Below are 12,553 nucleotides of genomic sequence, written 5' to 3'. Positions count from 1 at the left end.
AAATGAGTGCATCAATAAATGTAATGAAAGTAAAAAAAGCATCTAAAGCCAACATGGAAAAAAAAAAAAAAAAAAACAGTATCGGGAGTCAGATCAAAGTAATAACAGAAATAACTACTAATATTCATCAGGGGCTTACTGTGTACTGCTCATGTCAGACTTTGCTGACATCATTTCATTTAATGCCCCCAATAATCTGTTAAGGGAAAGATTCTCATTACCATTTAAGAAGAGAAACCAAAGCTCACACAGCTATAGTAACTTGCCAAAATCACACAGCTCCTAAGTGGAGAAGACAGATGAGTAAGGTAGGCTGGGGACAATGCTGATGTTGGTGCCACCTTCTTGGCCACCATGCATTTGAGCCTCTGGGCTGTTGTTGTTGTTATGTGCCGTCGAGTTGGACCTGACTCATAGAGACCCCTCCTTGGGTTGCTGAGGCAGTATCACTACGGAAGTAGGTTGCTCCATCTTCCTTCCAAGGAGTGGCTGGTGGGTTTAAACCACCAGCCTTCTGGTTAGCAGTCATCTGGGCTTTCCCCTTTTTTAGCACAGAAAGCATGGATCTTTTTGATGCTGGGGAATCATGGACCACCATGGAGGCAGAGCTAGGAAGAACCCCACTCTCTTGAGGCTGGGACACCCACTCTCTAGGACCCATCCCAATACAGAAGAGGTGCCAAGATCTTCCACCACCCTCCACTGTCCTGCTTGTTAAGTGTCTCCTACACAATACCAAGTTGGTTTTGCATGCATCAAAGTATTTTATCACTAGCCATTTGGAAAAGGATGAGAGGCCACCAGGGCTTAAATGCACCAAACTGAGCTGGAGGAAATTAATTTCATGCCCTTTAAAAAAAAATTATGGTGATATGGGTGAAAGTTTATAGAGCAATTTCATTTTCCACACAGTAGTTCATACATATTTTGTCTCATGACACTGACTGCAATTTCCCACAATGTAACAGCTCTCTTCCCACTTCCTCCCCATAGTTACCTCTTCCCTGTGTGCTTCCCATCCATGCACTCCCACCCTGGGTGGTCTCCCTGCGCATACACTGCCCTTCTGTGCTTCCAAGGGGAACTCTCCAAGGAGTGTATCTACCTGATGCAAATGTTCAGCCCTGATGGTGAAGCCAGCCTTCTGGTTAGCAGTCATCTGGGCTAAATAAAACAAAAGTCACCAGTCTTTTATTTGGCTAGAAGCCACAGAAGTTCAATTCCAGACCTAAAGGGCAGCTAGGAGCCATAGTCTCAGGGGTTCTACCAGGCTCTATCAGACCAGCAAGGCTGGTCCCTTTTTTTTTTTTTTTTAATATGATTTTGAGTTTTTTTCCACATTGTTTTCCCACTCTATCTAGGATCTCCTACACAGATCCCCCCTCCAAGTGGTTGACAGTGGTAGCTGGGCACCATCTAGTTCTTTTGGTCTCATGGTCATATATGCTGATGATCACATGGTCTACCAGTCCCTTGAAATAAGTGTTTCCATGAATCTTTGGTTTTCTTCATTCTTCTTTAGTCTGGATGAGGAGAGACCCATCGTTGTATCTAGATGGATGCTTGCAGGCTTTTAAGATTCTTATCACTACTCACCAAAGTAGGATGTGGAACAATGTTTTTTGGGTTTTTTTAATTGTGATTTGGGTGAAAGTTTACAGAGAAAATTCACTTTCCATACAGCAGTTCACATACACTTTATCTCAAGACATTGACTACAATTTACCACAATGCAAAAGCTCCCCTCCCACTTCCTCCCCATAGTTACCTCTTCCCTGTGTCCTTCCCTCCATGCACGCCTGCCCCCTGAGCTATATCCTTGTGCATACACAGCCCTTCTATCCTCCCATGATTGTTCTCTCCAAGGAGTATATCTACCTAATGTAAATGTTGACCTCATATGCCTGTCTTTTGTTTGGCTAGAAGCCAAAGGTATGGATTCAATTCCAGACCTGAAGGGCAGCTTGGGGCCATAGTCTCAGTGGTTCCATCAGGCTCTATCAGATCAGAAAAACTGGTCCTCTTTTTTTTTTTTCCAAATGATTTTGAGTTTTGTTTCACCTTGTTCTCCCACTCTATCCAGGATCTCCTACATAGATTCCCCTCTGAGTAGTTGACAGTAGTAGCCGGGCACCATCTAGTACTTCTGGTCTCATAGTCATATAGGCTGAGGATCACATGGTGTACCAGTCACTAGGTCTAATTGTTTCCATGAATCTTTGGTTTTCTTCATTTCTCTTTGCTCTGGATGAGGAGAGACCCATCGTTGCATCTAGATGGCCACTTGCAAGCTTTTAAGATCCCAGTCACTGCTCACCAAAGTAGGAAGTAGGATATGGAATGATGGTTTTGTATAGTATGTTATGCCAATTGAGCTTGATGTCCCCTGTGACCATGGTCCCAAGCCCACAAGTCCAACTACTCACTGCCTCCAGGTAGCTAGCTGTGGCCAAGAAGTGACTACAACCTTGTCCTTTGTCAGCTCTAATACGTACCTGGATATTCTTACAGAACATACAAATACACTTATAATATTAATATTCAGAAATTTGAGGACACCTATCATCCTCTCTCAAAGAGCTCTGCTGGTATGGTGATTAAAGCTGCTAACCAAAAGGTCAGTTCAAAGTCACCAAACACTCCCTGGGAGAAAGATGAGGCAGTCAGCTTCCATAAAGATTACAGCTTTGGAAACCCTACAAGGCAGTTCTACTCTGTCTTATAGGGTCACTGTGAGTCAGAATTGACTTGACCACAGCCCAGAGAGGTTAGAATGGACATATGGAATATTCTGGAATGCCCCATCTTTCCTAGGACACTTCTGTCTTAATGGCTAGACTTGGTATGAGAACAGGCCCTTCAAATGTCCCTGGCCAAGCCACTGGGTCCACTAGTCACTCACTGATCAAGCAGCTCCAGAAAGCAGAACCCTCAAAGCCCCCTAAATGTAGCAAGAGAGTCACAAATAAGTATCCACAAAAGATGCTAAGGGGAAGCTGTTGTTGTTGTAATTCCAAAGTCTTCCAACAAAGCAAGGCAGGACACGACACATGAGACAGATGCTTGGATGCCTGGGAGCCCCCAAACTCAAACTCTTGATTCCTTGACAGGCAGTAGGGTATGGTGGGCACAAGCCAAGCCACCCGAGGATGAAACCTGGCTCTGCCATTCACCTGCCACTTGAGAAAATAACTCTTATCGGCTTCCCTCTAAGTCAGTGAGGATAATGATGAGAGCTATCTGCTACATCAAATTGCTAGGAGAATTCCAAACTCCCCACTATCGAGTCAATTCTGACTCATAGGGACCCCATTGGGTTTCCAAGGCTATAAATATTTACAGAAGCAGACTGCCTCATTTTTCTTCCATGGAGCACCTGGTGGGTTTGAACCACCAACCTTCTGGTTAGCAAGCAAATGCCTTAACCACTATACCATCAGAGCTCCTTGTTGGGAACATGAAGTGACTTAATATGAATAAGTATGTAGAACAGTACTTGACAGATACAAGTATTCAATACTACATTGCTACTGTTGCTACTGCTACTGATTTAAACTTAAATTCCCCCAGCCCACTTTCTGTTGAGTGGGAGCTCTAGTGGCATAGTGCCTAAGGCATTCAACTGCTAACCAGAAGGCTGGAGGTTCAAACAATTGGACAATCTACTTCCGTAGAGATACCGCCTTGGAAACCCAAGGAAGAGTTGTTATGAGTCGGATTTGATTCACCAGCAGTGAAGAGGTTTTTTTTTGTTGTTGTTTTGGTTTTTCTGTCAGTCACTTCTAACTCATAGCAACCCCACGTGTGTCAGAGTGGAGCTGTGCAGAACAGGATTATCAATGACTGATTTTTCAGAAGATTACCATACTATTCTTCTAAAGCAACCCTGGTTAGACTCAAACCTCCAGCCCTTTGGTTAGTCGCCAAGCACACTGACTATTGGCACTACCCAAGAAAACTCACAACAGAAGTCTTTTTTGTTCTCAAAAAAAAATCCAGAAATTTGGGCCAAGTAAACCTGTGGTTTCAAAAACTCTAGACTTTTTCCAGTCTTGGATTCACTCTTACTTCCTAAGTCTCCCTTTGGCAAGCAGGAAGATCAAGATAAAATGCTTTATTCTGCATTGGTTGGTCACCAAATCCACTTGCTTAAAGGATTAATGCTTCACAAGGTACAAGGGATGAGGTCTTGCTGGTCTCCTGAGCCAGAGCTCATCAACCACTCAGTGGCTTAAATGAAGGTGAAGCTCCCTTCCTCCTCCAACCCTCACCAGTGACCTCCCTAACATCAGAGGAGGCATCCCATGAGTCAGCTGGCTGCCAGAATGCCTTGGATTCTGCTTCCAAGTCAGTTCCAACAGCCCCACAGCTAAATCTTAAAGCTCCAAGTGCTGAGTACAGTGGTGATGAGCAAAGGCATGGATGATCCCCTGCCACAAGCACAGCTGAGGAACACGTCTCACACCTTCCCAGTACAGTGATTCATACAGGATGGGCTCCGTTGCAGCCATGAAGGTGTGGGTCACCTCATGCCATCTACCTATGAGGGGAAAAGTCAGCCAACAGCCCCCAGGTGCAGCACCTTCAGGATGTGTTGCACTGTTTGAGTTGAGATCATACTCTCCAAGGCAGCCTATGCCAATGACTGAACATGGTGGGGAACGGTAGAGGTTGGCTGCATCCCCACAATGCTTCCTGAGTTGGCCAAGACTTTCATCGAATCTGCACTGTGGTCTGAGTCTCTCCCTGCCCAATCCTGCTTCCTCCCCCTTTATCTTTCACAGGCAACTCCAAGTACAAGAGCATGAAACTTTGCCCATTGCTGTGCATCTTCATGATCATTAGTGTGCTTGAGTGTCTTACTGCAGCCACTATGTATACTGAGTACCCTACAAGGTAGGGGGCTCATCTTCCAACACTGTATCAAACAATATTCTATTGTGATTCTTCATTGGCTAACATTGGAAAGAGATCATCAGACATTTCTTCCTAGTCTGTCTTAGTTTGGAGGTTCTAGTGAGACCTTTCCACCACGGGTGACCCTGCCAGTGTATGAAATTTGGTGGCACAGCTTCCAACATCACAGCAACATGCAAGCCACCCCAGTACAAGAAACTGACAGACGGTGGTGGTTCACAGGTGTTACCCCTAACAATTCTCTTGCATTCCTAACTCTGTCTTAGTATCTGCTTCCCAAAGGACTCAAAGTCACACAAACCCCTAGGCTGGGTAAGGCCTTGGACTGGACATGGAATTCTGTTAAGCTTCAGTTCCCTGATTGGCAAACTGAAAACCACTCACCAGATTGTTGCAAAGATTCAACTAAAGAATATTAAGCCTGGAAAAATATCTCACATCTTGTAGATGCCCAACAAATACTAGTTGATTATACTCACTCTCTTGAGTTTCTTTAAAAGTTACATGCTAATCCTTTGAAAGCAAATGATTTCAGAGAACACCCTGGCTGCTTTTGATAAATGTGAAAACAACATTTTTCCCAGACAAATCACAATAGAAGTTATCAGGAGGAGACCGTTTCCTGAACAGCAGCACGTCACTGGGGAGTGAGAGCTGGCTGGGGCCTGGCTCTTCACGCTCTCACACTCAAGGCTGTTAATGACAGGGTGAGAAGAGTCTGCCTTCTGCCCTGGAAGGCTCCTCACTGGGCAAGCTGTCTCTGCCCCCAGCCAGTGTTCAGCACTAGCTCAGGAAACAGCACCCTCACCAGCCTCTCAAGATCTTCTGGGGCACAGCCGTGAAGCCCTGAGAAGATGCTTTCTGGGTCCCCTTTGAACTTAGGGGAGTTCTGCTGGCGTAGTGCATAAGGCATATGACTGCTAACCAGAAGGCTGGTAGTTCAAACCCACCAGCCACTCCTCGGAAGGAAGATTGGGCAATCTGCTTCCGTAGTGATATCGCCTCAGAAACCCAAGGAGGGGTGCTATGAGTTGGATGTGACTCAACGGCAGTAAGTTTGGTTTTGGTTTTGAACTTAGGCCTCATGTATGTGCCGTCCCTTCCCGAGAGCTTGAGAAAGCAAGCTCAGCAGAGCAAGTGAGAAGCAGGAACAAGTTCTGACAGTCCTGTTTCCAGAAAATCCAAACTGGGAAGTGAAGTGACACCTCCCTGCAAAAGTGTGGCATGGGGCAAAAGAGCTAGGCAAAGACTCCTACCATACCATGGAGACTCTGAGAGGACAGGACCACCACAGTCATTTCTGGATATCCTCACAAAGATTAGCAGGGCCAGAGGCAGCAAAATGCTGCATCCAAGAATGTTCCTGTGATCCCAGGATCCCCCTTCTAGAACCTTCTACCTCCACAGGGTTTCCTTTCTATTCCTCTGAACAACTTGTGCCTGTCCACAAAGAACCCCATAGCACATCTTACACTTTGCCCAGGACTCAACACTAGAACTTCACAATCTTCTCAGCTATCGGACTGTGCGATGATTTTCCATTCTTGAGCCGCCAGCCCTTAACACAGAGCAGGCATTCCTATGTTGAGAAGGAAAAGGAGAGTTCAGCCTCTTTGGCTGCCCACTGTTAACTTCCAGTTAATTTTAAGCATGCTCATTTCAATTTTAATATTCAAATATGCTAAAGGTTGATTTTTTTTTCTTACATCTCTTTTTGATCTTTCTATAGTCCCTTAGGGAGCTCTGGTAGCATAGTGGCTAAGGCACTTGACTGCTAACCAGAAGGCTGGCGGTTCAAATCCACCAGCCACTCCTTGGAAGGAAGGTTGGGCAATCCTACTTCCATAGTGATACTGCCTCGAAAACCCAAGGAGGGGTCACTATGAGTCGGGTCCGACTCGACGGCACATAACAAGAACAACAACATAGTCCCTTAAGACTTAAATCATTTAACCACTCCATTCCAACATTTCCTTCTGCAAATGATAGAAATGTTCTCTATCTGAGCTGTCCAGTACAGTCACCATTACAGTGGCTATTGAGCACTTGAAACATGGCTAGTGTGAGTGAGGAACTGAATTCTTCATTTTATTTAGTTTTAATTAATTGTAATATAAAATAGCAATACACCTGGCTAATACTGACTGTCTTGAGCAGCACAGCAAAACAGTCTCACTTGTTCTTTTAATTCTCAACCTTAATGCAAATTGAGGATGTCATCTTCTTGGCTCTGAATTGCCTCCTATTTCTTCTTGAATGATGCTCTGACAACACTAACAAAGTGAAATGCCGGTGCCTCTTCCATTTCCGGGCATTTGCTCTGTACCTGGAGTACAACCATCTTGATGCATCCTTAGAGATGGGGCAGGAAACACATCGCCAGAAAGGAAGCCAGAGCACCCAACCACTTTGGACTCCAGGACGTCTGGAGCAGAGAAGGAGGAGGGAGGACCGGTGTGAAAGAAACTAGCTCTGGGGGCCTGGACACCAGCTGGCTGCATTTATTTATATCACAGGGTGTTACAGTTGTCGGCTCTGCAGCTGAGAAATTGGATTGGTTCTAAGGGAAGGGGACAGAAATCAGCTTTGTCCATGGCCCTGGCACCTACTGCCACTGTTCAAAGGGTGCCAGGAGACCCAGGGGGCAGGAAGTTAGGAGAGCAAGCTAGGGGAGACACCCTTTGGGCCACTGGAAAAGAAGAAACTGAGTCACTGGCTTGTTTGCATCCAAGTTAGTACAAACATCATCTGTAACACTACCTACGATATTCTGGTCCACCCGGTCAACAGGGCAACTTCCACCACCCAAAGCAGAGTGGCACAAGGACAACTCAAGCTAAGTCCTTTGAAAGAGAGTGATCTAGGGCTCCAGTCTCAGTGTGATATGGGTACATAAGTTGGATTCAGTCAACAGAAGCAAGATCACCCCCATTGCTTAAATGGAGATCCAGCGGCAGTTTTGGTTTAAAAGGGAATTAATAGAAATGATTGCTAACAGGAATGGAGGGGAGGTGCTAGTTCCACACCCCCCAGAGCACGCACACATACTTCTGAGGTGTGCACTTGGGGTCCTGTAACACCGAAAACCGTCAGCTCTGCCACCTGCAGTATCCATACCCCTTCTAACACATTCTTCTCAGCTCCTAACCCTACACACCACACACCCTTTCATGTGTAAAATGGGTAATTAACATAAAGAAATTAAATCACAAAATACTGAATTAAGATACTAAGGAGTAATTTCTTCTCAAGGAGAAAGGGATAAGATACAAGGCTTACTTAACATTTGTCCTCTATCCTTTCAAAGTTTCAGTATATTATTTTTCCCTTTCCTGTCTGTCATTTACTTTCCTCATCCATTTTGACTATTTGTGACTTTTTAAGTCACCTTCATGTAAGCTTCCATTCTCTTCCATTGCACTATAGAAGCCCTTTGGTGACTCCAAATCTCCTATGCCTGAATAAATTAATGTCTCTAAAGTACCTACTTTAGCTTCACTGGCACTTTGGTAAATGAAAATACAACATGCCTTAAAACCCCCATCCTCTCTGACCCAGCAATTCCAAGCCTAGGGATTTCTTTGAAGGAAATAATTAAGGATGTCCGCAAGGATTCAGTTAGAAGGATGTTTGTCCCAGCTGTTGTTTATAATTGTGAATAATTGGAAACAACCTACACATCCCTCAAGTGGGGCTAGAAGATCCAGGGCTCAGGGACTGCCTGGGAGGAGAGACCAACAATCAGTCGCTAAGTCGATCTCCAATGTTGAAAGTTAAGGTAGAGATCCAGGGTAATCCAGATTTCCCAGGGCCTGAACCTATCAATTTTGGGAGGCTACATTTAAGAAAATAACAAGTAATTTATAAGCACAAAATTAGGCACACAGCCTTGGTCGGGGCCGGTGCAGTTGAGGAGCTTGTGCCTTAAGCTTCATCAGCCTCATGATAAATCAGCCTCTAGTATAGAGACAAGGCCACCAGTTTCCAAGTCTGCACTATAGAGAACAGCATTCGAGCTCTAAGGAAGAGACAGATTGTTAGAGGGGAAGAAAGGAGAGAAAAAGGATAGAGAGGAAAATACTTGAGAGAAGAAGTAAGGAGATAGAAAGCAAGGAGATAAGCAAAAACTAGGACAAAATAGAAGGCACTGGTGAGCTCTGGTGGTGTGGTACCTAAGGCATTTGACTGCTAACCCAAAGGTTTGAGGTTCAAACCCACTAGCTGCTCAATGGAAGGAAGATGGGGCAATGTACTGCCATAAAGATTTTCTGCCTTGGAACCCCAAAAGGGGTCACTATGAGTATGGTGGTTAAGTTTGTGTGTCAACTGGGCTGGGCCTGGTTGAGTGGCTGGGCAGCTGGTGGTAGTTATTCCCCATGATGAGACTGCTATACTAATCAGCTCCATAGTGGGATCTACCACAAGCAGCTGAGTAGCTGCGGTTGTGTATGTGGTCTGCTTTCCATATATAAGAAACAGCTTTGGCAATGGTCTCTAGCTTATGGAATGCTTGAACCCTGCACATAGCCATGTCGTTGTTCGGCAGCCTACTATGCTCTGCTGACCTTTCAACTTTCAGTGGACTTGAACTGATGGCCTACCGTGTGGCTTAGTGACATCGGAACTGTGTCACTTTATTTGTCGACTTTGAGCTTGTTAGCCTCAGCAGCCAGTAGCTGCCTGAGTGAAGAGATGCCTCTAGCGTCAGTGGGCTGGGAGCAAGAGGCAGAGCTGAAGCCCAAGGTCAAGGGGCTTTCGCACAGCCCCTAGAGCCTGGCACTTGGAACTTGGACTTAAAACCTCCAAAATTGTAAGAGAATGAATTCCTATTCATTCAACCATCCCATGTGTGGTATATTCTTGTCAGAGCAGCACTAGGTAACCAGAAGTATGAGTCAGAACAACTCTATGGTAGTAAGTCAGTGATTCAGTGATAGAATTCTTGCCTTCCGTGTGGGAGACCCAGGTTCAATTCCCAGCAACGCATCTCATGTGCAGCCCCCATCCTTCTGTCAGGGAAGGCATGCATGTTGCTATGATGCCAAACACGTTTCAGTGGAGCTTCTAGGCTAAGACAAACTAAGAAGAAAGACCTGACAATCCACTTTCAAAAATCAGCCAAATAAAAACGATATGGTCACAAGAGTCCAATCCACAAGTGACCGTGGAGATGGTGCAAGCCTGGGCAGCGTTTTGTCCTGTTGTGCAAAGAGTCACCAGAAGTATGGGGTCCCCATGAATTGGGGGCCAACTCTCTGGCAGCTAATAAAAACAACAAAATGAAATTAAGGCAATGGAGGGGGAAAACCAGAGAAAGATTTGTTTCTGAAAGATTTCAGTACTGTTTAGGGGTAACTGAAGAAGTATGGGGAAGAACACTTCAATGCAAAGAGCAGCTGGGTCAGTATCAAGCAGGGAGGGCACTTTTAAGACGAGAATCCCAGCTGGCTAGGTGTCATGGACACCTGAAATACATGTCCCACACACCAGTGGCCCTGCACAAAGCCATGTACCAACACTACTGTCCAGTTCCACAGCTCTCCCCACCCTTTCCCTGGGTGCTAAGTTTAAACCAGATGGTCTTTTCCTGTACATGCCACTTCTATTCAAATAACACAACTTTTTATCAATCTTCTTTTTCAAACCAAGCAGGCTGAACACCTTTTCCATGTCAAATTTCCTCTTGACTCTCTCTAGTCGTTCTCCAGCTGGGGTAGCTTTGACCTTTGGCCTATCTAATCCAGGGCACAAGGTTCTGGCACCTCTCCCTCCAGCAATTAAAGAACTCTGAGCACCACCAACTGCAGCCCCCAGATCCCATCACAATGCTGCCCCACTCACTCTGGGCTCAATTCCTTCACAACCCCTTGCCCAGAGCAGCTTTTCTGTTTTTGACAGCTCTTCCTACATGCTTGGTGCTTGCTTGGTCATCTGGGAGCCCCAAGTGAGATTCCGGGATATGTTCTCCAACTGCTTCTGCCCCTGCTGAGCTCTCTACCAAGTCCAAGCCCTCCACAGGGCCCAAGTCAGATAGAAAAAGTGAAAATGAGTTGGGCCTTACACTCAGCAACCAGGGTAAAGGGCAGGAAGTACTGTGGAACAGAAGCTACACAAGGACTTTTAAAAGCTTATTATCCTGGAAGCAGCTCTCCTAAATGTTTGTTAATGGGCTGGTGGCTCACAGAGTCCCCACTTTTCCAGGAATGCTTGAGTACTCTACTCCACATACCATCCTTTTCCATCAATGTCTGTCCAACTCAGAACAGTTGTTCTCCAGCAGAACTACATGCTACAAGCACAGGCATCAATGACCCCACCCTGCCAACACTCACAGAAACACGTCTGCCACACCAAGGATGCTCACACTGGTGTTCCCACAACAAAACCAACCCTGGACTAGATCTCACCTGGGTCCTCACTGGGGACATGACCTTGAATGAACTCTGGAACTATTCAGAGCCCAACTCTCTCCTTGATGAAGAAGTGGCCTTTGGCATTAGTTTCATTCCCTCTTGTCCTGAAGGAGGGATCAGGGAGATCACCAACCTCACCTTAGTGCTTCTCTGCCGTGTTAGGCACTCAACTCTGTACTATTCAGTTGCTGGGGCTTCAAGGGAAGAGCCCCCAGCCTGTCTTCAGACCCACCCCCTTGGAGGGGTACTCAAGGAGCAACTTGACTCCTTGACCTCATCCTCATCAAAAAGCCTTGCTATGTAAACAGATTTGGCAAGTGCAGAAGCAGGTCCCTCTCCTAAGGCCTCTGGTGCTTGTCTTCAGGTCGGTAGTCCATGGGAGATGAAGTCAGGCTGCCCCTCAAAACACCCACCTCAGCCCAGGCCTTCAGCTCCGTGTCCATAGAGACCCTGGGTGGAGGTGCTGCAGGGGCCTCTTAGTTCCAATGCACGTCCCTAATTCCCTAACACTGGATCTGGGTCCTTAGGGAGCCCCAATTCGACCCACTCGCACCCCTCATCCTATTCACAATCCATTGCCCTCGTATCTCCGGGTCACAGCGCTTCCAGCGCACAACGGCGCTGGAGAGATTTCAAATGCGAGGAGAGGCTACATTGGGGGCCAGCACCTCGAATGCCCCGTCTCCACTGGGCCCTGCGGGATCAGGAAGCTCGCCGGCCCGAGGCTGCCCCTCCCAGAGGAGCCAAGTCACTCAGCGGCGGGCCAAGAGTTCCACAGAATGTGTCTGCAGAGCCGATGAGGCAACTCCAGAGAGCCTCCCCACTCATTCCGGGCTCGAACCCCAAGAAAACCGCCAGCCTTGCTTCCTTTGGGCCCGACCGGATTGTGCGCGGGGCCGGGGACCCGGCGCCCTGTCTCCTCCCCGTTTCCCCCGTGGCCAAGCCGCGCGCAGCCGAGACATTTAAATCGCCCCCTCGGGACGGCGGCGTGGAAGAGGCCGGAAAAGCGGCGGCGGCTGGCCCGGGGGCGACGGCCGGGCCGGGGTTGGGGCGCCAGGAGGGCACTCACCAGCGCGTGTTGTCGTGGAAATGCTCCAGCACCGCGTAGCCGAAGAAGGAGCCGTCAGGGCCCTGGAAGCGCACTGGGCGCTGCGGGTCCAGGTTGTAGGCGCCCGCGGGAATCGCCGCGGCCACCAGCGCCAGGAGCAGCGCGCGGAGCCCCC

General features: G+C 47.1%; 1 protein-coding gene across 1 annotated transcript in view; it reads right to left on the bottom strand.

Annotated features, from left to right (window-relative positions):
- ITGA9 (integrin subunit alpha 9) overlaps nucleotides 1–12,551 on the bottom strand; it is a gene marked incomplete at its 5' end in the record, with an annotated part of 538,072 nt that extends 525,521 nt beyond the window's left edge. Inside the window, one exon of the mRNA XM_007945751.1 lies at nucleotides 12,400–12,551. Coding sequence (XP_007943942.1) covers nucleotides 12,400–12,551 — 152 coding nt within the window. The remainder of the gene's footprint in view (nucleotides 1–12,399) is intronic.
- Between the last annotated feature and the right edge of the window lie 2 nt (nucleotides 12,552–12,553).

The sequence above is a fragment of the Orycteropus afer genome, unplaced genomic scaffold (genome assembly GCF_000298275.1).
Source record: "Orycteropus afer afer isolate SDZICR_OR568_19922 unplaced genomic scaffold, OryAfe1.0 scaffold00142, whole genome shotgun sequence".
Lineage (NCBI taxonomy): Eukaryota > Metazoa > Chordata > Mammalia > Tubulidentata > Orycteropodidae > Orycteropus > Orycteropus afer.
This window is presented reverse-complemented; position numbering and strand designations above follow the sequence as displayed.